Source organism: Salmo trutta, chromosome 5 (genome assembly GCF_901001165.1).
Source record: "Salmo trutta chromosome 5, fSalTru1.1, whole genome shotgun sequence".
Classification (NCBI taxonomy): Eukaryota; Metazoa; Chordata; class Actinopteri; order Salmoniformes; family Salmonidae; genus Salmo; species Salmo trutta.
The window spans coordinates 43,591,021-43,617,382 of record NC_042961.1 but is presented as its reverse complement, the minus strand read 5'-3'; the positions used below and the strand labels follow the sequence as shown (position 1 = coordinate 43,617,382).

Here is a 26,362-nt window from a genome sequence, read left to right as displayed (position 1 = left end):
CTCATTCAAATGGATTTTAAAATGTAAAATGATTGAAATATTCCAGTGTATATAAGGCACATGCAGTCACAAGCCAACATCTACTTTTCCATTAGAAACAGAATAAGAAAACAGCTCCATAATTGATTAGTGACTGTAACTATAATCTATATACATAAAGCTACAATAATACAAATACATTAAACTCTCCAACAATGTTCATCACAGATTTCCATACAAATCTAATACATTCATCACACTAACTCACAGTGGCCCCTGTATGTGGGCAACGGGAAAAAAATAAAACAGCTCTCATTTAACTAGCAACCCTTAGGAATAAACGGGAAGCAAACAGCTGGGATTATCCTACCATAGAGGCAGTTTGCGGGGGGACTTCGCTATCTTTGCTATTTTCTTTGCTAAATTACTCCTGTAGGACATTAGACTTGCAAGTGGATTGATTTCAAGATTGTCTGCTCTTTTCAGAGCAACAACACTATCTAGATGCAAAGTACACTTCAGGCACTGACTGTCAATGGGAGGCTGAGAAAGTGTTTTCTCTATCCATTCTATAGACTCACGCAAAGAATGGCTGGGAGCACAAAAGGGGGGTTGGTCTACATTGTGGAAATGTTGCTAGTGAGTAGTAATGCAACCAAGACAAACATCCCTTTTCAATGATTGTCGCTATGGCAACTGTCACTCTGTCCTGATTGACAGTGCAGGTCCCACCTATCTCTGCCACACCATTCTGGGGTTTTGAATATAGAAGCTGGCTTAGAGGCATCTTGTGTCAGGGAGTCCTGTAGGCTCCACTGCTTGATCATGGCAGGTCGAATGACCCGCCTCAAGGGTGTCATTTATGGTAGTTTGCCTTACAGGCAGCTGTGGGAGGTTACCCAAGTCTGACTCCGCCACTAAGGGCGGGGCGTCGAGCGCCAGGGCCGCCTCCTCTCCCTCCTCCACTGTGGAGCCCAGCTCCTCGTCCTCGTCCACTTTCACCTCATGCCCCTCCTCCTCCACGGGACTCTGCCCCTCGTCCAGCTCCGCGGCAGCTTGCTCCTCCGACAGCGTCACAATCTCCACTCCCCGCCTGTCACTCAGGCAGATGCAGTTAGCCTCCGCCCCGTCACTGGGCTCGGGTGCGCCCTCCCCGCCGACGCCATCTGCGCCAAAGTCTCCGCCAGCTGTGGCCCGTTCCCACGACGATGCTCCCATTCTGTCGTCTAGTCACATTGGGAGAGAGGAGAAGAGTTCATTGTGAGAGGGTAGTTATAATGAAGCTGTAACTCCCTCTAAACTAGTGGTAAACTGTCCTCCCGGAGAGCTTCTGCGTGTCCAGGCTTTTCCTGCTAATCTGCTATAACACAGCTGGTTCAGCTAATCAAGGTTTTGATAAGCAGCTGAAGCATAGTCGAGTTTTAAATCAGGTGTGTTTGAGCAGGACTGGAACAAAAGTTCCCCAAAGGCCAATGGTAAACTAGGTTGAGCTTTTCCTTCTACATATACAGTACCTTAACAGTCCTATCAGGGCCAGTTTCATAATGCGCCTCAGAGTAGGAGTACTGATCTAGGATCAGTTTTGCTTTTCAGATCATAATGAACAAGCTCGTATGGACAGAGGGGCCTGATCCTAGATCAGCACTTCAAAACACCAATGTGTTACGGTGCTAGGGGACACAGTCTGCTGATATTTGCATGTTGCAGTAATGCTTAATAGTGGTCAAAAGACAGTGGTGACCCAACCAAATTCCTGTCGGTCCTTAATCCGCATGCTATATCCAACCAGCCTTGGTATATGTAGAGCTGTGTAAATGGATAATGTAAGCTATGTAAAATCAACCAAGTTAAGTGAGTGAATATGCAGTGTGAACGTTACGGACAATGAAAACAACCACACCACATTACTCTGAGCACCTGTAAAGAGTTGATTGTTAAATCCTCCCTTTAAAATTGACAGAGAATTAAGATGACATTACAGGATTAAATAACTAGCCACCCCTACTTCTCTTCGGAGTTGGGGGCTGTGTCAATTGACAAAAGTTATTTCAATAACTTGTGACTCAAGCACTTCCACGGCAAAGGGCTAAAAATAGCGACGTCCCTAAGTTCTGCATCCTCTCCAAAATATTTCTCCCATTCCGCGGATTACTGACCCATATTTGTGAATGTTCAGTCAAAAAGGTTAAAGACAGACCAGAGAACACTTGCCCCCACAAAAGAGAGGGAAAGAAAATTCACGCCAGCATCCATATTTATAGGGCCCCCCCTTCCAAAAACACACCAACTTTTTGAATGTCAGCGGGCGAGAATTGTGCTCACATTTCCAAAATGCCATGGCATTTGAGGAGCATCAGGTACTTAGCCGTCAGCACCAATGAGAGGCCAGCATTGGAGGAGAGGCGGGAAAGGGGACTGGGCGCAAAATGAAGAAGGGTGTGTGGGCAGAGGGGGATGGAGCTAATTACAGCGTTTTAGCTGCTGCCCGAGGGCAACGTTTAACGAACGGCGAAGCCCAGTTACACACAATTACACACTCACCTTTAGGTGGCTGCGTTGCTGCGTGCGTGTGGGGCTGAGGTGGGCACGGCGTGATGCTGGGCGATAGGAGCTCGGGTCGCTGGCTCTCGCTCAGCATAATGTTGTCTCGTCCCCCTGTTAACCCAACAAACCCACAGGGGAACAAGAGTTAACTTCCCCAGAAGGTTTTCCCCACCCAGTCAGAAAATAAAAACACCCAACAGACACAGATGCTAAAAACATGAGGGTGGTTTTCAAAAAAGGTGCGTGTGTAAGCAGGTAAGGACTGAGCGTGCTCCTACACACAAAGTCATACTCATCCAAATGTGCACACACACACACACACACAAAACTGTGCTCACAGGAAGTGGCTGCAGTTCCCTGTCATCAGTCTTCATTAGTGATGGCTGCACGCCTCCTGGGCTGACGCCATATGCTACTCACAGGGGACCGTGCACCGTATACCAGACATCACACACACACACACACCCACACACGCACAAACACACTCGACACAAACTAGGGTCTCTCAAGTGTGAATTATGAACTAAAACATTAAAACAAACAGAAGAATGCTAAACATGGATGTCAGCATGTGAAACATGTTGACTATCAAGCATGAATGGCACAAACACTTATGATATGAATGCAGGGCACTGCTCATCTTTTCTATAGTACACCAGGGGTTGGGGTCAATTCCTCTTCACGTCAATCTATGGCAATGGATGCACACCGTACTTTGCCTTCTGAAGTTTCCCCTTTTACTTTCCTCAAAAGCTGTTTATGAAAAAGGACTCTGCAACTTAGTTTCTGTACACCGCATTTCACACATTAGCATATTCGTCTTAAATAAATGCCCATTGGGATACATGCAATGGCAAGGCTAAGTATTACTTCAAACTTTCATCTGGACGCTAGCCCTCATACAGGCTGAGAGCCTCGCTCGTTCGGAGTTGAGAGGGCCTTTGGTGACTTGAGTTTCTCAGGCTGCTTTTTAAAGCCAGTATTAAACTGGTGATTATGTATGCAGAGCAGGGCCTGGGCTGAACGCAGCAGGTTTCAGCCCACGCCGTGCTCAGGAGGAGGTATGGAGGAGTGGGTTTATACCCTCCTGACAGCTGCCCATCCATCCGTCCATTCCTCCTCTCACAGACGTGATCGCACACACACACATTAATAACTGCACACACACACACACACACACACACACACTAAGAGACAGACATCCCAACTCGCACGCACATATGCATGCATGAATGCATTAATCCTGAAGCCTATTTCTGCCAAAACATATCCTACCTTTCCTCATACATGCTAAAACAAAGATAGTAGAGGTACCAAAAGAAGTACTACCTCCACGAATAGAACTGCTTCTACCTTTACACTGACACCCCACACTGTAGGCCTATCTCCCTCATTCAAAACAGACATCTGACATCTCTCTGGTACCCAGCTTCTCTAGTCTCTACATAGTCTCGGGGGTCTGTCACACCCAATACACCGTCTTTGTGAGATGCCGGCCCGCGCCCTCACGGACGTTGATCCGCGGAGAGGTGGCAACAACGACAGGGAAGAGTTTGGGAGAGAAAATAGAGAAAACTGTGTTTAAAAATACCTGGGTAATGACATGTCTATCTATCAGGGCATTACACAATGTATCTTCTTCTCCAGTGTAGTAGGCTACTGTATATGAGAGTCTCACCCCGTTTGCTATTGAGTGTGGCTGATGCGCCCAGACAGGCTTTCAGTCTGCGTGTATTCCAGCGCTCATTGAACAGGGGATCGCTCCCAGGGGGGGTTTGGGTAGTCGAGTAAATCACAAGTCTATTTGAGTGAGTCGCTTTTGTTTTTTTACTCTCCCTTTTAACTTGTCGTTCGGAAACAACAACGCACGGCGTTTCCAATGTTTTGACTCGAGGCCTGCCCCCAAATCGGCCCGTTTTTTTTCACCCCGTCGTGTCTGTCCATCTTGACAAGGCCACTCTCTCTCTCAATCTCCATCTCGCCCTCTCCCTCTGCCCTACGCCGATTGTGGTGGACAGAGTCATGAGGCACTTTGGGCCTCGTCTACAAATCCCCTAATAACAGCACATTCCCCTAAATGTGTTTGTAATGTGGGCAATCATTTTCAGTAATGGATGCTTGTCAGTTTTATGGCGGGAGAATGACAGTCTCATGACAGGCGAGCTTCATCGAGCTATAGCTCGCCACCTAAATCCCACCAATGCACTTTAAACACAGCACAACACCCCCCTCTGGTGCACACTGGAGAAACTGTTCTATAAGCTCAACATCTGACTGGCATGTCTGTGCATTGTACATTTGCTGTTCTTTCCATTAGATTGAGGGAAGCTGTTAAACTAGTTCCTTTATTTACTAAATCATACGCTTAAAAAGTTAGTCTCTCTCAGTATTTGAAAGCAGTAGGAATTGCCCATTTAGCGGGACTTATGGGACAGCATCAAGCTCCCCAAATTACCTGTCACTCATTAACCAGTAGTTTTGGAACACATATATTTGTCCTGTTTCACTGCATGTACAAGTGTGAGGTGTGAAATGGTAATGCGTTTTTTGCATATCCTAACTCCCCCTGAAACATCGGAGAGTGGGGTCACAGCCAGGGATCAGCCATTATTTACGGCGACCCTGGTTAGGTGCAGATAGACAGGGCTCAAGGGCAGATCGACACATTTTTCACCTTGTCAGCACGAGGATTCGAATTATATAAATATATAAAACGCAAAATGTATAGTGCTGGTCCCATGTTTCATGAGCTGAAAAAGATCCTAGAAATGTTACATATGCACAAAAAGCTTATTTCTTGCAAATTTGGTGCACTAACGCTGTTAGTCAGAATTTCTCATTTGCCTAGATAATCCAGCCACCTGACAAGTGTGGCATATCAAGAAGCTGATTAAACTGCATGATCAACACACAGGTGCACCTTGTGCTGGGGACAAAAGGCCACTAAAATGTGCAGTTGTGTCACACAACACAATGCCACAGATGTCTCAAGTATTGAGGGATCGGGCAACCGGCATGCAGGAATGTCCACCAGAGCTGTTGCCAGAGAATTTTATGTTAATTACTCTACCATAAGCTGCCGCCAACGTCGTTTAAGAGAATTTGGCAGTACTTCCAAACAGCCTCACAACCACAGACCACGTGCAACCACGCCGTCCCAGGACCTCCACATTCGGCTTCTTCACCTGCGGGATCTTCTGAGACTTGCCTGCCGGACAGCTGATGAAACTGTGGGTTTGCACAACCAAAGAATTTCTGCACAAACTGTCAACAACAGTATCAGGGAAGCTCATCTGCATGCTCGTCGTCCTCACCAGGGTCTTGACCTGACTGCAGTTTAGCGTCGTAACAGACTTCAGTAGGCAAATGCTCACCTTCGATGGCCACTGGCATGCTGAAGAAGTGTGCTCTTCACGGATGAATTCCGGTTTCAACTGTACGGGGCAGATGGCAGACAGCACGTATGGCGTCGTGTTGGCGAGTGGTTTGCTGATGTCAACGCTGAGAACAAAGTTGCCCTATGGTGGCAGTGGGGTTATGGTATGGGCAGGCATAAGCTACAGACAATGAACACAATGCATTTTATCAATGGCAATTTGAATGCACAGAGATGCCGAGATCCTGAGGCCCATTGTCGTGCCATTAATCCGCTGCCATCACCTCATGTCTCAGCATTACAATGCATGGCCCTATAGCCTGCATATTCACCAGACATGTTACCTATTGAGCTAGTTTGGTATGCTCTGGATCGCTGTGTACAACAGCGTGTTACAGTTCTCGCCAATATCCAGCAACTTCGCACAGATGTTGAAGAGGAGTGGGACAACATTCCACAGGCCACAATCAACAGCCTGATCAACTCTATGTGAAGGAGATGTGTCGCGCTGCATGAGGCAAATGGTGGTCACACCAGATACTGACTGGTTTCTGATCCACACCCCTGCCTTTTTTTTTTTTTAGGCATCTGTGACCAACAGATGCATATCTGTATTCCCAGTCATGTGAAATCCATAGCTTGGGCCTAATGAACTTATTTCAATTCACTGATTTCCTTATATGAACTGTAACTCAGTAAAATATATGAAATTGTTGCATGTTGCGTTTATATTGATGTTCAGTGTAGCAACCTTTTGGTTACTGGCCCAACGCTCTGACCGCTAGGTTACCTACCTGTAGTTGTACCGACATTCAAATATATACAAAAGACGGACTCACCTTTTATTCTGATAAATGGAGCAGTAAGTAGTCTCTCAGGAGAGACTGTTAACACAAATGTTATGAATCGAGTAACCAAACTGAGTAGGCGGCCATTGTGCAAGCGTGATTTAGCTCTGGGTTCCCGAGGTTAAGCCGTAAGTGACTACGTACAGCAGGTGAGAAGATCCCAACAGGTGACATGAATGCACAAGGAGTGGCCTTGGGCTGGAATGGAGGTAGCATTAGGGCGATGGGTATGAGATGGCAGTTTCTGGGAGGATACCAAGGTTTGTACTGGCATGACACAATGGAAGGCATGGGCTAAGAAGGGTGGTATATACAGGACACATACTCCCTATTCCCAGAGAAACGTGGTAGGTCAGGCCTGTAGGCAGCCGCAGCCAGGGAGGAGATACCCAGTTAATAACACAGCATTTCATTGGACTGTTCACCACCAATTGGTCAGTTCATTGGTAAATTGAAGTGTCAATAAAACAATTCTCAGTAGGTAAAGCTGGGTAACATTTCATCATAGAATCCCCTTGGGAGCTAGCCTTAACCAGATATTTGCAAATAAATGTTGGTAGACACAGTGTGTTTGCTAATGGTGTGGTGCATTGTTCTCTGTAGTGTTATTTAGCTGCAAGACCTAGTATTATCTACCCAACAAAAAACCCCACTGTCTATGATTTACACTCATGTCAATAACAGTCAATGCGTTTGAACAACATTATTGTAACAAACCTGGAAGACTCCACAAGCCGGACACCTCTAACGTCTTTAACTTCCTCTCCAGCTCAGCAACTCTATTTCCCAGAATCCTGTGTGGAGAAGGTAAACTGGAGGGTGAGTCACAAGGTCCCTTATGGCCCAGTGGCCAGACTGTAAACTAAGTGTGTCTCCACTGTTTGTCTAGTAGGAGTGGAGAACATTGTGTGGCGAGGTTTATGAAATTACTACGGGTAAAGGTCAACGGAGACAAAGCACACCAGATGTAAATAAAGGATATGAAAGAATAAGAAAGGGAATGTGTGGACTGTGTGCGCGCGTGCGTCCGTGTAGGTCTGTGTGTACTGTACAAATGTGTGTGCCAGTGTGTATACCGGTTGGTGTGTCTCTGGTGCTGAATGACCAGGTTCTTCTCATGGATGGTCTCCAGCAGGGCTGTGGCCAGGGACTTTAGGTCAGAGATGGACTGGGGCGTGGCTGGGAGACTGCAGCCCTGCTCCTCAGACAACAACTCCTGCACTACAGACAGACGAGCGATCGAGAAGATAGCAGGAAGAGGGGGAAAGAAAGGGGGAAGAGGAGTAAGTCATTGAGAAGGAAAAAATAAAACGGCAGGAAGGGAGAGACGGGAAGAGAGAGAGTAGGAGGGGGGGACATAAAAGGGGAGGACATAAGTGAAACAGAGTGAGGGAGATGAAAACAGATAGCGAGACTGACAAAAATAGGAGAGAAACAGTATATAGACAGTAGCGACACACAGGGTAGATGAGAGGGATACAGAAAGAAAGAAAAAGTGAGAGAGTGAGTGAAAGAGTGACAGAGCGATAGAAACAGCTGTCTGTACAATAGGTTACCTCCCTGCTTCCTCTAGCTTGAACTGCTGCCCTACTGTGCTGGCTCTGCCGAGAACTGTCAATCAAGACCTATGCTTTGTATCTCTGCCAGAACTCTGAATACAAATTAGGACGAGTCTCAGGTGTTTCAAAAGTTAGGCACTGGAGACTAACATAACTCTAATGAAGAAATAATGTCTACTTCAGACAGAATGGGCATTACAGGTACTTTTTTTTAAAAATCTGGAACTGGAACCCTGGTGGTGTAGAATAAATATGATAGGCTTTTACAAGAGCTGAAAACAGTTTCTACACGTCAGTGTGCTACTGTAGCTTGATTTCATCAAGTAAATAATGTAATGCAACTCACACTGTCATGCTACAATACAGGTTCTAGAATAGAACCTTCAAATCTCAGGGAAGGTTCAATCATTGCAGTGGGCTTGCACTCACTAGCTAGTTAGTTCACATCTTCTATACTTATGCGTCACTGGGCTATGCATTACCTAGATTCAATGACAGAGGAGATCACTTAGAAAGTTCCTAACTGCTCTTCTCAGATCAGTTGCTCTGACCAGCATCCTTATCTTACTCACTACAGAGCTACCAGTATGAATTGGGACCTGCCATGTGGTAGCTGGACGCATCTGTATGCGATGGTGGTGTACCTTGTTTGGCAGAGAGGACTCCTGTTAGAGCACTGCTGTTGGACTTCCCAGACAATTTAGAGCTCTTCCTCCTCTCCAACGCAGTCTGCAAAACAAATACACACACACCTTTATCAGCTGTCATCTCTAACCCTCTTTGGGACTGTCAAGAGACACTGGCTAGAATTCAATGTAATTGCAATGCAATGTTGACACAGCGCCTTTGTTTACCGCATGCACACACACACACCTTATTCTGAAGTATCTAAACGTGAGGAGAGTCTAACTGATGGTAAAAAAAGTTACTTGTTACTGCAATGCGGGTATTGAACCCACTCTCACAGACAGACAGAATGACAGAGACAGGCAGACACCTCTCTACCTTGTATTTCATGATGTTAGACTTCAGCAAGTTCACCTCCTCTTGGACTTGGTTGAACCTCTCATGTAAATACCTGACAGAGGGAAAAAAATAGCTTTAGATTAATCTTTCCGGGCAAAAGAAGAAAAAAAAAAGCTGCAGCAAACAACAATTCTTCAACTAAAAACACACAGAACACCCTATACCTACCTGGAATAGCAAGACATTGAAATAGTGCCAACCCCACAGTGTATGAACATTTCTCCTATGGTGTACAGAAGTACAAAATAAATAGTGCATGCATAGCCTAATATACATTGGGGGGTATTTAATTGTGTTGAACATTGCGTGGCATGTCGTTTTTTTACCTTCCTTAATTGAATGCACTGACTGTGTTGCTCTTAATAGGAGCTTCTGCTAAATTACTCAACTGTAATGTAAAACGTAACACTAGCAGAGAAAAGTCCACGCCCCCCCTCACCTGTTCTCCATACAGAGGGCATCCACATCGATGATCCGGGTCTCGTGGCCACCCAGGATATGGTTGAGCTCCAGGTTGAGGCGCTCAGCCTTCTCGCTGAACACGCCACGCTCTGCCTTAACGTCCTCCAGCTCGTCAGTCAGTGCCTTAACACTGTTCTCCAGCTCCTCCATCTGAACACACAGAGAGAGACAGTGGGCGAGAGAAACAGCGAAAGCGAATAGGACACGGTTTGTCTTCCATCTTCCATTTTTGCACTATTCTGAAAGTGCTGAAGAAGGAGAGGCACTGGGTCGTGTTCATTAGGGCACGATGTACCATAGAAAAAGAGCATTCCCATTGGACAAGATCCCTTCCTACCTGTAGCCCTGCCTTCTCCAGTTGGTGGACCAGGTCTTCTCTCTCATGGGCGGGGAAGTGGCGTGCCCCCACCTCCTCATCCCCCAGCCTCTGTCTAGTGATTGTCATCCTCAGCAGCTGTGGACCAGGGAGAGACGGGTCAAATAGAGGAACAGATTCACTGAGTTAGTATGAGAGATGTAGGTTTGTGTTTGATGCCCTACCTTGTTATCCCCCTGGGCCTCTGCCAGTCTCTGATTCAGCTCCTTCACCTCCTCGGCAAGCTGTTTCCCTCGCTCCCTTGCATTTCTCAACAGCTGAGCCAAGTTCACCTGGGGAGAGGTCAGAGAAATAGAAGAATGCTTTTACTAATTCATACGAGACGAAATGTCTTCTGCTGTACCCAACCCCTCAGACACACAAGGTTGGAGATTGAAAGAGCAGGATCAAGTCAAACTGGGAAAGCGTGAGATAAAGCTTTGTCCATCATATAAACATTGTGATAAAAGTATAACATATGTAACAGTTTGAGGGATATACAGTTGAAGTCGGAAGTTTACATACACTTAGTTTGAAGTCATTAAAACTCCTTTTTCAACCACTCCACAAATTTCTTGTTAATAGACTATAGTTTTGGCAAGTCAGATAGGACATCTACTTTGTGCTTGACAAGTAATTTTTCCAACAATTGTTTACAGACTGATTATTTCAATTATAATTCACTGTATCACAATTCTAGTGGGTCAGAAGTTAAAATACACTAAGTTGACTGTGCCTTTAACTTCTTTGGGAACGGGGGGCAGTATTGAGTAGCTTGGATGAATAAGGTGCCCAGAGTAAACTGCCTGCTGCTCAGGCCCAGAAGCTAGAATATGCATATAATTAGTAGATGCATAGAAAACTCTAAAGTTTCCAAAACTGTTAAAATAATGTCTGTGAGTATAACAGAACTCCTATGGCAGGCAAAAACCTGAGAAAGATTTCCCACTTCCTGGTTGGATTTGAGGTTTGTAGTTTTAAGTGATTGCCTATCCAATATACTGTGTCTATGGGGTCAGATTGCACTTCCTAAAGCTTCCACTAGATGTCAACAGTCTTTAGAATGTTGTTTCAGGCTTCTACTATGAGAGGGGAGCGAATAAGAGCTGTTTGAACCAGGGGTCTGGCTGAAAGCCTTGAGTTGTTTATCGTGCGCGGCCGTGAGCGCGAGCTCCGTTCCCTTTCCTTTCCTTTCTAAAGACAAAATAATTGTCCGGTTGGAATATTATTGAAGATTTATGATAAAAACATCCTAAAGATTGATTATATACATCGTTTGACATGTTTCTAAGAACTATAATGTAACTTTTTTTACTTTTCGTCTAGACTTTGTGAATGCGCCTTATGCATTTGGATTACTGGATTAAACGCGCGAACAAAAAGGAGGTATTTGGACATAAAGATTAACTTTATCAAACATGTATTGTCTAACATGGAGACCTGGGAGTGCCATCAGATGAAGATCAAAGGGTAAGTGATTAATTTGAATGCTATTTCTGACTTTTGTGACACCTCTCCTTGGTTGGAAAATGTCTGTATGGTTCTCTGTGGCTAGGCGCTGACCTAACATAATCGCATGGTGTGCTTTTGCCGTAAAGCCTTTTTGAAATCGGACACAGCGGTTGCATTTAGGAGAAGTTTATTTGAATCATATGTTAAACACTTGTATCTTTCATCAATGTTTATGATGAGTATTTCTGTAATTTGATGTGGCTCTTTGCACTTTCACCGGATGTTTGTTTGAGACAATGTATTTCTGAACATAACGCGCCAATTTCAAATGAGGTTTTTGGACATAATGATGAACTTTATCAAACAAAACACACATTTATTGTCTAACATGGAGTCCTGGGAGTGCCATCCGGTTTAGATCATCAAAGGTTAGTGATTAATTTTAACGCTATTTCTGTCTTGTGTGACACCTCTCCTTCTTTGGAAAATGGCTGTATGGTTTTCTGTGGCTAGGCGCTGACCTAACATAAATCGCATGGTGTACTTTTGCCGTAAAGCCTTTTTGAAATCAGACACTGTGGCTGGATTAACAAGAAGTGCATCTTTAAAATGGTGTATAATATTTGTATGTTTGAGGAATTTTAATTATGAGATTTCTGTTGTTTGAATTTGGCGCCCTGCAATTTCACTGGCTGTTGGCGAGGTGGGACGTTAGCGTCCCACATATCCCTTATACAGCTTGGAAAATTCCAGAAAATTATGTTATGGCTTTAGAAACTTCTGATAGGCAAATTGACATCATTTGAGTCAATTGGAGGTGTACCTGTGGATGTATTTCAAGGCCTACAGTGAGGGAAAAAAGTATTTGGTCCCCTGCTGATTTTGTACGTTTGCCCACTGACAAAGAAATTATCAGTCTATAATTTTAATGGTAGGTTTATTTGAACAGTGAGAGACAGAATAACAACAAAATCCAGAAAAACACATGTCAAAAATGTTATAAATTGATTTGCATTTTAATGAGGGAAATAACTGTTTAAATGTATTTGGCTAAGGTGTATGGAAACTTCCAAACTTCAACTGTAGCATGGGCATTAGAGACAGCTTAGCTTACCTGGTTGCGTTTTTCAGGTGGTAAAGAAGGATCTCCATCCTGAAATAAATAAACGTTTTACTATAAGGCGATTCAGAGCATGAACAGTGGTCCCATTGTTTTGCCCTCAAAATACTAATGCTAAACTCTATCAAATTTAAACAAACATTCATGGGTCACTGATTTTCCAGGTCCATAAACCACTTTTTAGAAACCATAAAACCAAGTCAAAGTAGTCATTGGGCCGGATTATCACTTTAAGGCAAATCATTACAGATAAAGGATTTCTAAACATTGAACATAAATCCTATTGACAGACTAACAATGAGCTCCCTGTACTTCTTCTTGAGTCCTTGGTGGTGTTCTCGCAGCTGGTTGGCCATCAGCTTGTACTGGTCTCTCTCCTGTTGACAGGTGTCCAGCTCTTTGGACAGGATCAGGAGGGCCTCCTTCTTGCTGTCCAGCTTACGCTTACACACCAGGAACTAAGAAACAATATAGGGGAGGGTACGGAATGGGAAGTAACACCGGTTCCTACTGTGGAAGGAAAAAAAAACTATTGCTCCCATTGTGATAAAGTGTAATGACAGGTTTGTATTTCAGGAAGTGTGGGCTTTGCACCAATCGTGTTGAATAGCTTTTCATTTCATTTGATTCAAAGCTTTGAAAGGTGAAAATAATATGGTGATTAACTATCAAGGCCCTTTCATTAAGTTATTCAACAGGAAAAAATAAAATGAGGAAACTAAACAGTTACAACCATGGTACTACTTTCCAGTTAATCTCATCATCACTTTTGCATACACAGTATACTGACAATTCAAGACCTTGGGACTATAAAAAAGGTTCTATCTGCAAAAAGCATTGTTCTGAGATATTCAGCATTAAAGTTCACATCCCAGAACTGTTTTGTAGTGAATTCTTCTTTCACAACACATCAAAGACATTTGGTACCCAAAGTGCAGAGCATCAACATCCTAAGACATTTGGGGGGGGGGGTGCAATCACAGACAGAACCGTATGGCTCTGAAATGTCATTCTTGGTTCAGCCAAAACGTTTTTTTCTGGCCCAGAAAGTTAAAATTATTTCAATTCAAAACTCCAGACATGTAATGAATAAAGACAACACCCTTCCTTCTTTCTAATCACATCATCAAATTAATGTTCATCACACATTTGTTAAAGCAATATTTCCCTAAAATTATAAATGCACCTTGTCATATGGATAACTAGCAACATTGCTAAAGTTTAGCTCTGGATGAGTAAACTGATACATTTGTCTGGTCTCTGACATCCAAAGTCAGTAAACTACTTGCAAGTTATCAATAAAATGTGGTAAGTTTGTAATTTTTGTGAAATACCTTGTCCATGGAGCTTTCCTATTGATATAGAACAAGACAAAAACAGCAATGCCTCTAAGGGCCTTAAACGTGCTCTAAAGCACCTGTATTTATTTGTTTGGGTTTTTACCATAAAGAGCTTCTTCTTTAGAAAAGGTGATAAAAAATAAATTCTAAGTAATTACAAAAGAGGACCAGAACCTATGATATTAAAAAAAATAAAGGACTTGAGACTATACGGTTCTATCTGCAAAATGCATCGTTTTGAGATTGAGTATTTTTCAAGTCCCAGATCTCAGAACTGTTGTGACGTCTTCCTCTTTCGTGACTCAATAAGTATATCACCTTACATACAAGTACAGTGCATTTGGAAAATATTCAGACCCCTTAATTTTTTCCACTTTGTTACATTACAGCCTTATTCAATCTACACACGATACCCCATAATGACAAAACAAAATGTAGTAATGTTTGCAAATGTATTGTAAAATAAGTTAAAAAAAACATTTACATAAGTATTCACACCCTTTACTCAGTACTTTGTTGAAGCACCTTTGGCAGCGAGATTACAGCCTCGAAACATCTTGGGTATGACGCTACGAGCTGGCACACTTGTATTAGGGGAGTTTCTCCCATTCTTCTCTGCAGAGCCTCTCAAGCTCTGTCAGGTTGGATGGGGAGTGTCGCTGCACAGCCATTTTCAGTTCTCTCCAGAGATGTTCGATCGGGTTCAAGGCTGGGCCACTCAAGGACATTGACACCTGTCCCGAAGCCACTCCTGAGTTGTCTTGCCTATGTGCTTAGGGTCGTTGTCCTGTAGGAAGGTGAACCTTGGCCCCAGTCTGAGTTCCTGAGCACTCTGGAGCAGGTTTTCATCAAGGATCTCTCTGTACTTCGCTCCGTTCATCTTTCCCTTTATCCTGATTGTTCTCCCAGTCCCTGAAAAACATCCCCACAGCATGATGCTGCACCGGATGGTGCCAGGTTTCTTCCAGACGTTACGCTTGGCATTCAGGCCAAAGAGTTCAATCTTGGTTTCATCAGACCAGAGAATCTTGTTTCTCATGGTCTAAGAGTCCTTTACCAAACTCCAAGCAGGCTGTCATGTGCCTTTTACTGAGGAGTGGCTTCCGTCTGGCCACTCTACCATAAAGGCCTGATTGGTGGAGTGCTGCAGAGATGGTTGTCCTTCCGGAAGGTCCCAGACCTGCTGTGTTCGCTCTGTCTAACTGTCTAACTCTGAATGCTCGGCTATGAAAAGCCAACTGACATTTACTCCTGAGGTGCTGACCTGTTGCACCTCTCTACAACCACAGGGATTGTTATCATTTTTCTAGTCACCGTGCTTCTGCATTGCTTGCAGTTTGGGGTTTTAGGCTTGGTTTCTGTATAGGACTGTGACATCAGCGGATGTTAAAAGGGCTTTATAGGCACTGGAGGAACTCTGGAGCTCTGTCAGATTGACCATCGGGTTCTTGTTCACCTCCCTGACCAATGCCCTTCTCCGATTGCTCAGTTTGGCCGGGCAGCCAGTTCTAGGAAGAGTCTTGGTGGATTCAAACTTCTTCCATTTAAGAATGATGGAGGCTACTGTGTTCTTTGGGACCTTCAACGCTGCAGAAATGTTTTGGTACCCTTCCCCCGAGCTGTGCCTCAACACAATCCTGTCTTGGTGTGCCATGAACAATTCCTTTGACCTCACGGCTCGGTTTTTGCTCTGACATGCGCTGTCAACTGTGGGGCCTTATATAGACAGGTGTGTGCCTTTCCAAATCATATCCAATCAATTGAATTTACCACAGGTGGTCTCCAATCAAGTTGTAGAAACATCAAGGGTTATCAATGGAAACAGGATGCACATGAGCTCAGTTTCGTGTCTCATAGCAAACTTAAGGTATTTCTAATTTTTCTGAAATTTCTAACAACCTGTTTTCACTGTCGTTTTGGGGTATTGTGTGTAAATTGATGAGGGAGGAAAATAATTTTAGCAATTTTAGAATAAGTCTGTAACGTAACAAAATGTGAAAAAGGTCACGGGGTAGATAGAACCTTATAGCACCAAGTAAAAAGGTGTTTGCGGCCTCCCGAGTGGCGCAGCTGTCTAAGGCAATGCATTGCAGTGCTAGAGATATCACTACAGACCCAGGTTCGATCCCAGACTGTTGTAGCCAGCCGCGACTGGGAAACCCATGAGGCGGCGCACAATTGGCCCAGCGTCGTCCGGGTTAGGGGATGGTATGGCTGGCCGGGATGTCCTTGTCCCATTGCACTCTAGCGACTCCTTGTGGCGGGCCGGGGGCATGCACACTGACTGCGGTCACCAATTGGACAGTGTTTCCTCCGAGTTAAGAGAGCAGTGTGTCAAGAAGCAGTGCGGCTTGGCAGGGTTGTGTTTCGGAGGACGCATGTCCCTCGACCTTCGCCTCTCCTGAGTCCGTACGGGACAAGACTAACTACCAATTGGATATCACAAAATTGGAGAGAAAACAGGTGTAAAAAAATGTATAATCTGGAGTTTGTGCAGATAGAACTTCCTGATTAAATGTTTATTATCGTAAATGTACTTCTCACATGTAAAAGACCACCTAAAGGAGAAACTGTGTAAATAACTTTTTTTTTTAAACCAAAATGTCAGATAGAACCTTATAGTCCCAAGGTCATGAATTGGTACAGAAAAAAACAAGTCCAAGAAATGATCAGCCCAATTATTGACTAAAATACATCTCATATACAGTAACACTTGTCAGCTAACAGTAACAGGTAAATCACCTGTAACTTGACTTACAGTATCACCAGTGTGGTTGCTAGCTCAGCTAGTACAGCACTGATGGAAGAATAAACTGTTGGCTATGCACAGTATGCATTGTGTGAAGATAAGAAACACTGGAATATCTATGTGGAACCTTTCTCTCCCCCCCCCCCACCCACAGGTTGTCATGATAACAGGCACTCAGTTATGCAAAGGATATAGAAGTGATAACCAGTAGTAGCAAAGTGTAATATCCGCAGTAAGGACACGACACAGCTTTCTCAATGAATGCACTGTGTTCCCTCAGCCATCGTACCTGGTGTGGTCCAAGGGATGACAGTGTGATTGGTACACTTTTTGTGCAAACATTGAGTGTGTGCTCATTCTGAAGCCCAATAACGGGTAGGAGATTACAGGTTATAGCTGATTATTATTCAAATCGAGCCATTTTCAAATTCTAACCCACGGGATAACGACTGCCCCCTCTCATTGAAGCCACGGAAGTAAAAAGTCAGACTGCGGTACTGCAAGCATTGTTTGCAGAAAACATGATCCCCCATTATAGTAAATGTGTAAAAAATGTATATAATTGTTTCTAATACAGCAGATGTATGTCCTTAAACCAAATATTTCTTTATCCTTTTTTTGTTGTTGTTTTAAAATCACACACATAAGAAGTTAAGGATTATTGTGTTGGTAATGGCAGCCTGCAGTACTCTGGTCGGCCTTCAACTTGAGTTAAAGGTGCTGCATGTGGTCAATCCGAAATCTGCATTTACAGTGATAAGGCCTCTGCAGAAGTCAGGGCATTCATACTTTTTGCACTTCGCGGAGCAGCGCAGAACTGTTCAGCAGAGCTGTTGTGAAGGACATTTTCAAGGTAGTGAGTTTGTGTTTATACAGGACCTGCCGCCCCCACCTACCGTCAACCAATCATGTCAATGCGGAAATATATGGAGCCCTCTGCACTGTTACAAAAATTGGGAGGCACACGGCTATGCGGTACGGAGCTCAATTTGACCTCTGCATGCCTCTGGAGGCTCCGCAATTGCGTCACACCCTCCATACGGAACCTCCAACCACATTTTCGGATCAACCATAAATTGGCTCTTAGTCAATAGGAGGGGGCAGCACTGAGCTAGCCTGCAATTTCACTTCCTGGAGTAATCAGAGAGAAGAGGGAAAGCTAGAGGGATAACTGAGCCCAAAATCTGTCTTCTCCAGCAGGTGGTGTTTAAATTATTTTTTTTAAATCATAAATTCACTCGCCAAGCGAGGAGTTTTTGTATGAGGTCAATGAGAGTGTGAATTTGGTTAACACATTTTTATAGCTTATTTGCTACATGTGGTTTATTTGATCGAATGGAAGTATCATAATGATTCGGATGTTACGAGTGTAGTGATATGTAGGACACGTGACAGCCTTGCAACTTTGAGAAAAAGGTTTTTTTCGGAGTTGTGCCTGGTTGTCACCAGTTACCACAGCCAAAGTTATAAACCCTGCCGATTTCCATTCTTAAAATGTGATTGACACTAACCTTAACACCGCTAACCTTATGCCTAGCCTTGAATTAAGACCAAAAAGCTAATTGTTGTTTTCATACATTTTTACGATATAGCCCATTTTTACTTTGTGGGTGTAGTAACTAGTGGAAACCGTTGTTCCCATTGTTCACACGTATCTGCTCTCTAATTGTCTAGAATGGTCCCATCTGATCTTGCCTCCTCCCGACTGCATTCCATTTTTGAAGACATTTATTTTCATTAAAGCAGCCACAATAGTATCTGGTCAATATAATGGATAATCTGTGGAGTAGTTCAAACTTCGACTTCATCTTGTTATTGATACCATGTCTTGTTTTGAGTGGTTTTAAATTGATTTCATGTCAATGCTAATATGGCTCAAATTCACTAGCTAGCCTAACCATCAACTATGTATGAGAGACATGTGGTCATTGTGCAAATGTATTTATGTTTTCAATAAACATTGTAGACCAAATATAGCTATTTGGTTTGCATGTTTCGTCACAATATTGTTTTGAACGTTCGTTTTGGACTGATGCCGGTGTAACCGATGTGAAATGGCTAGTTAGTTAGCGGTGATGCGGGCTAATAGCGTTTCAATCGGGTGACGTCACTCGCTCTGTGACCTGAAGTAGTTGTTCCCCTTGCTCTGCACGAGCCGTGGCTTTTGTGGAGCGATGGGTAACGATGCTTCATGGGTGTCAGTTGTTGATGTGTACAGAGGGTCCCTGGTTCAAGCCCAGGTTGGGGTGAGGAGAGGGATGGATTCTATACTGTTACACCGGGTCTGAGCATTCTAGTCAATGCATCGTCAATGAGCACTGATAAAGATATCAAAAGTGCATTACAGTGGATTGGAAATACAATGACATTAAGGAGGAGGCAAATAATTAGAAGGAAAACCTTTTGTCATCATTTTGATGCCGCCATATTGACTTTAGATGCAGCTAAGCTAGCTAAGAATGAAAGCACCAGATTTTAGCTAGCTAACATTCGCATTGCTAGCAATTTTTGATGAACTTGAGCTAATTTTATTTAGGCAAGTCAGTTAAGAACAAATTCTTATTTACAATGACGGCCTGCCGGGGAACAGTGGGTTAACTGCCTTGTTCAGGAGGCAGAACGACAGATTTTTACCTTGTTGCTAGATCGAATCCCCGAGCTGACCTTTCGGTTACTGGCCCAGCTAGATGACCTGCCGCCCCAGCTAATGACCAGTGGCGTAAAGTAGTTAGGTAAAAATAATTGAAAGTACTAAAGTAGTTTTTTGGGGTAATCTGTACTTTACATTTGACAACTTTTAGTTCACTACAATCCTAAAGAAAATAATGTACTTTTTACTCCATTCATTTTTCCTGACACCCAAAAGTACTTTTATGCTTAGCAGCACAGGAAAATGGTCAAATTCACACACTTAAGAAGAGAACATCCCTGGTCATCTCTACTGCCTCTGATCTGACAGACTCACTAAACATACATGCTTTGTTTGTAAATTATGGAGTATGCCTCGTGCTATATATATATATATATATATATATATATATACACACACACACATATACATATATATATACATATACATATACATACACACACAGTCAAAAGTTGACACACCTACTCATTCCATTTTTGTATTATAAAAATTGTCAAGACATCAAAACTATGAAATCATGTAGTAACCAAAAAAATTATAATTGTTAAACAAATAAAAAATATCTATATCAATTAGATTCTTCAAAGTAGCCACCCTTTGCCTTAATGACAGCTTTGCACACTCTTGGCATTCTCTCAACCAGCTTCATGAGGTAGTCTCCTGGAATGCATTTCAATTAATAGGTGTGCCTTCTTAAAAGTTAATTTGTGGAATTTCACTTCTTAATGCGTTTGAGCCAATCAGTTGTGTTCTGACCAGATAGGGGTGGTATACAGAAGATAGCCCTATTTGGTAAATTACCAAGTCCATATTATGGCAAGAACAGCTCAAATAAGCAAAGAGAAACAACAGTCCATCATCACTCAAGTACTTTGAAAGTTTCTTCAAGTGCAGTCGCAAGAACCATCGAGCGCTATGATGAAACTGGCCATCATGCGGATCGCCACAGGAAAAGAAGACGCAGAGGATAAGTTCTGCTGCAGAGGATAAGTTCACTAGATTTACCAGCCTCAAAAATTGCAGCCCAAATAAATACTTCACGGAGTTCAAGTAACAGACATCTCAACATCAACTGTTCAGAGGAGACTGAGTGAATCACGCCTTCATGGTCGAATTGCTGCAAAGAAACCACTACTTAATGACACCATTAAGAAGAAGAGACTTGCTTGGGCCAAGAAACACGAGCAATGGACATTAGACCGGCGGAAATCTGTCCTTTGGTCTGATGGGTCCAAATTGGCGATTTTTGGTTCCAACTGCTGTGTCTTTGTGAGACGCACAGTAGGTAAACGGATGATCTCCGCATGTGTGGTTTCCACCGTGAAGCATGGAGGTGGTGGTGTGATGGTGCTTTGCTGGTGACACTGTCAGTGATTTATTTAGAATTCAAGGCACACTTAACCAGCATGGCTACCACAGCATTCTGCAGCAATACGCCATCCCATCTGGTTTGCGCTTAGTGGGAGTCATTTGTTTTTCAACAGGATAATGACCCAACACACCTCCAAGCTGTGTAAGGGCTATTTGCCCAAGGAGAGTGATGGAGTGCTGCATCAGATGATCTGGCCTCCACAATCACCCAACCAAAATCCAATTGAGATGGTTTGGGATGAGTTAGACTGCAGATTGAAGGAAAAGCAGCCAAGAAGTTCTCAGCATATGTGGGAACTCCTTCAAGACTGTTGGAAAAGCATTCCAGGTGAAGCTGGTTGAGAGAATGCCAAGAGTGTGCAAAGTTATCAAGGCAAAGGGTGGCTACTACAGTTGAAGTTGGACGTTTACATACACCTTAGTCAAATACATTTAAACTCAGTTTTTCACAATTCCTGACATTTAATCCTCGTAAAAAATCCCCTGTCGTAGGTCAGTTAGGATCACCACTTTATTTTAAGAATGTGAAATGTCAGAATAATAGTAGAGAGGACTTATTTCAGATTTTATTTCTTTCATCACATTCCCAGTAGGTCAGAAGTTTACATACACTCAATTAGTATTTGGTAGCATTGCCTTTAAATTGTTTAACTTGGGTCAAACGTGTCGGGTAGCCTTCCACAAGCTTCCCACAATAAATTGGGTGAATTTTGGCCCATTCCTCCTGACAGAGCTGGTGTAACAGTTAGGTTTGTAGGCCTCCTTGCTCGCACACACTTTTTCAGTTCTGCCCACAAATTCGGATTGAGATCAGGGCTTTGTGATGGCCACTCCAATACCTTGACTTTGTTGTCCTTAAGCCATTTTGCCACAACTTTGGAAGCATGCTAAGGGTCGTTGTCCATTTAGAAGACCCATTTGCGACCAAGCATGTCAAATAGCCTATCAGAAGCTTCTAAAGCATGACATCATTTTCTGGAATTTTCCAACCCGTTTAAAGACACAGTCAACTTAGTGTATGTAAACTTCTGACGCACTGGAATGATACAGTGAATTATAAGTGAAATAATCTGTCTGTAAACAATTGTTGAAAAATTACTTGTGACATGCAAAGTAGATGTCCTAACCGACTTGCCAAAACTATAGTTTGTTAACAAGAAATTTGTGGAGTGGTTGAAAAATGAGTTTTAATGACTCCAACCTAAGTGTATGTAAACTTCCACCTTCAATTGTACATGATTCCATGTGTTATTTCATAGTTCTGATGTCTTCACTATTATTCTACATTGTAGAAAATAGTAAAAATAAAGAAAAACCCATGAATGAGTAGGTGTGTCCAAACTTTTGAACGCTACTATATAACAAGGCAATTAGAAATGGCAGACGGGCTCATTTTTCAAACTTGATCACTAATAATCCGAATAATTTGAGTGCTCGTCGACCAAATCCTGCACCCGCAAACTATTGTGAACTTTCCTCCACATCTAAATGTGATGAGTTTGCGTCATAAGATACCCAGCCTAATGTTTGTCGTCAGAGGATCGCCAGAGGTGTGTTGGGTCATTCTCCTGTTGAAAAACAAGCAAGACCTGATGAGAAGTTTGATATGTGTCCTAGCCCACCACGCAAAGGCACTATGGATTTATTTTCACTGGTTGACACAGGCACGCTCAAGAAAGTGACATCACAACTTAAGCATTCTACCTGCCTTCTCGATCCTATCCCAACCACCTTCAAAACACTTTTTAATTGCATATTTGACGAAGTGCAAGCTATTGTTAAAAATCGCTTACTATTCACAGGCACTTTCCCCACTGCACTAAAAACTGCTATGGTGACACCCCTTCTGAAGAAAATGTATCTAGATTTTTCAGCTCTTAGGAATTTTAGGCCAATCTCCAACCCTCCATACTTAAGCAAAATTCTGGAGAAATTGGTTTGCAAACAGCTCCAACTAACTCATTTAAAAAATAAAAAAAAATTATTCCAATCTGGTTTTCGGGCCCACCACAGCACATAGACAGCCTTAGTTAAAATGGTAAATGATCTTGGAGCCAACAGATTCCAAACAGCTCTCTTTCCTTGTACTCTTGGATTTGACCGTGATGTCCTTCTGGACAGACTGGAGAGGTGTGTTGGCCTCTCCAGTCCAGTTCTAAATTGGTTTAGGACCCATTTGACCGGTCAAGAGTTTGTCATCACCCTTGGTGAACATAACTCAAAGAAAATAGAAATCACATGTGGCTTTCCACAAGGTTCGATTTTCGTTCCGGTACCGTTCAGTGTATATGTATGCATGCATGCATGCATGTATGCATGTATGTATGTATGTATATATACACACACACACACACACACACACACACACACACACACGTTATCCCTTGGCAGTGTTATCAATGCTGACCTTTCTGATTTTCACTGCTACACAAACGATACACAACTTTACATTTCTATGTCTGAGTATTTTAGCTCCACAGAAATTATTATACGGTATTAGTGATTTAAATATCATGGCGCACAACTTCGTCTAACTAAATCAAGACAAGAGCAAGGTACTTATAGTTGGGGCCAAAGCACAGAGAGAATATTGCCACACATTTTCATTCACGGGCAATAAAGATAAAATCCCAGGTAAAAAAAAAACCTAGGTCTTATTTCAGATGCTGAACTCAATTTCAAATCACACATTAGGAATGTGACCAAATTAGCTTTTTACCGTCTGAGGAACATTGCCAATGTGTGGCCGTTTCTCTCTCAGGCTGATACAGAGAGACTCATCCATGATTATATTACAAACAGGCTTGACTACTGTAATGCTCTCGTCTGGTCTACCCAAGAAAGCCATTGGTCAACTGCAAAACAAACAGAATGCTGCAGCACAGGTGTTGACCAAGACCAGACAGAGAGCACACAATACATTGGTTTTAAGGTCTCTGCACTGGCTGCCTGTCAGTTTTAGAATTCATTTTAAGATTCTATTGGTTTTTAAAATCAATCCACAATTGTGCTCCCCAATACATGTCAGACATGCTTTTAAATTAGACTACATGACCAAAAGTATATAGACACCTGCTCGTCGAACATCACATTCCAAAAACATGGGCATTAATATGGAGTTGGTCCTGCCTTTGCTACTATAACAGCCTCCACTATTCTGGAAAGGCTTTCCACTAGATGTTGGAACATTGTTGCGGGGACTTGCTTCCATTCAGCCACAAGAGCATTACTGATGTAGGGCGATTATGCCTGGCTCACAGTCGTTGTTCCAATTCATCCCAAAGGTGTTCGATGGGGTTGAGTTCAGGGCTCTGTGCAGGCCAGTCAAGTTCTTCCACACTGATCTCAACAAACCATTTCTCTATGGACCTCGCTTTGTGCACTGGGGGGCAATGCCATGCTAAAACAGGAAAAGGCCTTCACCAATCTGTTGCCACAAAGTTGGATGCATATAATTTTCTAGAACGTCATTGTATGCTGTAGCATTAAGATTTCCCTTCACTAGAACTAAGGGGCCAGCCCAAACCACGAAAAACAGCCCCAGACAGTTATTCCTCCTCCACCAAACTTTACAGTTGGCACTACGCATTCGGGCAGGTAACGTTCTCCTTGCATCCGCCAAACCCAGATTCTCCCGTCGGACTGCCAGATGGTGAAGCGTGATTCATCACTCCAGAGAATGCATTTCCACTGCTCCAGAGTCCAATGGCGGTGAGCTTTACACCACTCCAGCCGACGCTTGGCATTGCGCATGGTGTTCTTAGGCTTGTGTGTGGCTGCTCGGCCATGGAAACCCACTTCATGAAGCTCCCGACTAACAGTTATTGTGCTGACGTTGCTTCCAGAGGCAATTTGGAACTCGTAGTGAGTGTTGCAACCGAGGACAGACAATTTTTAATCACTTGACGGTCCCGTTCTGTGAGCTTGTGTGGCCTACCACTTCACAGCTGAGCCGTTGTCAAGTGGAAACATCTACAAGCAACAAGAACAGCACTTACAGTTGACAGGGGCAGCTCTAGCACGGCAGAAATTTGACGAACTGACTTGTTTGAAAGGGGGCATCTTATGACGGTGCCACGTTGAAAGTCACTGAGCTCTTCAGTAAGGCCATTTTACTGCCAATGTTTGTCTATTGAGATTGCATGGCTGTGTGCTCGATTTTATACACCTGTTGTGGCTGAAATAGCCAAATCCACTAATTTGAAGGGGATTCCACATACTTTTGTACATATAGGTTATGTACCCAGTATGTCCCTCAGGTCCTCTGGCACTAGCCTTTTATCTATCCCATTGCCTAAGACCAAGAGGCATGGAGAGGCAGCCTTTAGTTACTATGCCCCAAGCCCCTGAGAATAGCCTGCCAGAGAACCTGAGGGGGCCCAAAACTGTGTACATTTTAAAAGATATTAAAACACACCCTTTTAGCTTTTCTTTAGGGTGCTTTTAAATCATTCAGTTTGTTATTATTTAGTTTTTTACCCTTTCATCTCTGTTGTGTAGTAAATATTTCCGTTTTTATATTTGTTTTTTCCTCTGAAGCACATTGTGTTGCATTCCATGTCTGAAACGTGCTGTATAAATAACGCTTGATTTGATTTGGAGGATTATTGTGTTAAAAATACGTTGTGATAGGCAATTTGCCCACACACAACCATATAATTATTCAAATTGGCTAGATAATAGTAACAAAATACCTATCTCGAAGTAGACATTTAATTTCTCTTTCCATATGGCAACCCAATTCTATATGCTAAGCATCACTGATGGCTCACGAAACCGATTGTCACAGTGTTTTTGCAGCGCACTCACCTCGCTCACCAGGCCTTGCCAGTCACTTTCACTCCTTTTCGAAGAATTCATAATTTCGTAGCCTCTTCCAACACGCAAATTTCACGGTTTTCCCGTATTAGTTGGTACGATACTGTCTTCGGCAAGGTGACTCCTCCTCCACTTCGCTGCATCTATGGCAGTTCTATTAAGCTGGCCCGCACTGAACCAGCCTCTGGCCCGTCACGTGACCGGGCGAAGTCGGTGAGGGAGAAGCGCCACTCAAATCGTATAGCAATCTGAGCCGCTTGGTTATGTTGTCAACCAGGCAGCATGGTCTAGCGTTCAGAAACATATACATATTTTTCCCATAAAATATATGTTCTCACTTTTGTTTTGAGCTGTCGGACAGAGCGGGATACCTGCCTCAAGTCTGGGAGACAGCCTCGTTCCATATCGAAAGCAATCAACTTTCAGCCGGTGCAAAACACGCCAACACGGGCCTCCGGGCAAGATTAATCGAATCCCCTCTGTTATTACTCATGTCAGCTGTTGCAGGTGGGCGGGATGTCCGGGTGGGTCGGCAGAGGATGGAAATAATACATTAATGTTTTATCCTAGACCTATTGTATTGAGAGAGGTGGTCAGTTTATATAAACAGTGAGCAGAGATGGAACATTTTGTCAAAGAGGATATGAGAAAGTCCTTGTAAGATATTTGATTTACCTTAGAATTAAAGTAACTACAGGGACGTGCTCTGGGGT

General features: G+C 43.2%; 1 protein-coding gene across 2 annotated transcripts; it reads right to left on the bottom strand.

Annotated features, from left to right (window-relative positions):
* ccdc149a (coiled-coil domain containing 149a) lies at window positions 1-25,794 on the bottom strand. 2 transcript variants are annotated; one of them, XM_029753757.1, is made up of 13 exons: window positions 25,641-25,794; window positions 13,018-13,179; window positions 12,716-12,754; window positions 10,335-10,442; window positions 10,132-10,248; window positions 9,772-9,944; window positions 9,312-9,384; window positions 8,951-9,035; window positions 7,824-7,968; window positions 7,465-7,541; window positions 7,073-7,105; window positions 2,521-2,634; window positions 1-1,205 (listed from the first exon to the last, which is right to left on the bottom strand). In XM_029753757.1, the coding sequence occupies exons 1-13, from the start codon at window positions 25,689-25,691 to the stop codon at window positions 757-759; spliced, it is 1,626 nt and encodes a 541-aa protein (XP_029609617.1). In that variant the 5' UTR covers window positions 25,692-25,794; the 3' UTR covers window positions 1-756. The 2 variants fall into 2 exon arrangements, with proteins under 2 accessions (XP_029609617.1, XP_029609619.1); XM_029753759.1 differs by lacking the exon at window positions 7,073-7,105.
* Between the last annotated feature and the right edge of the window lie 568 nt (window positions 25,795-26,362).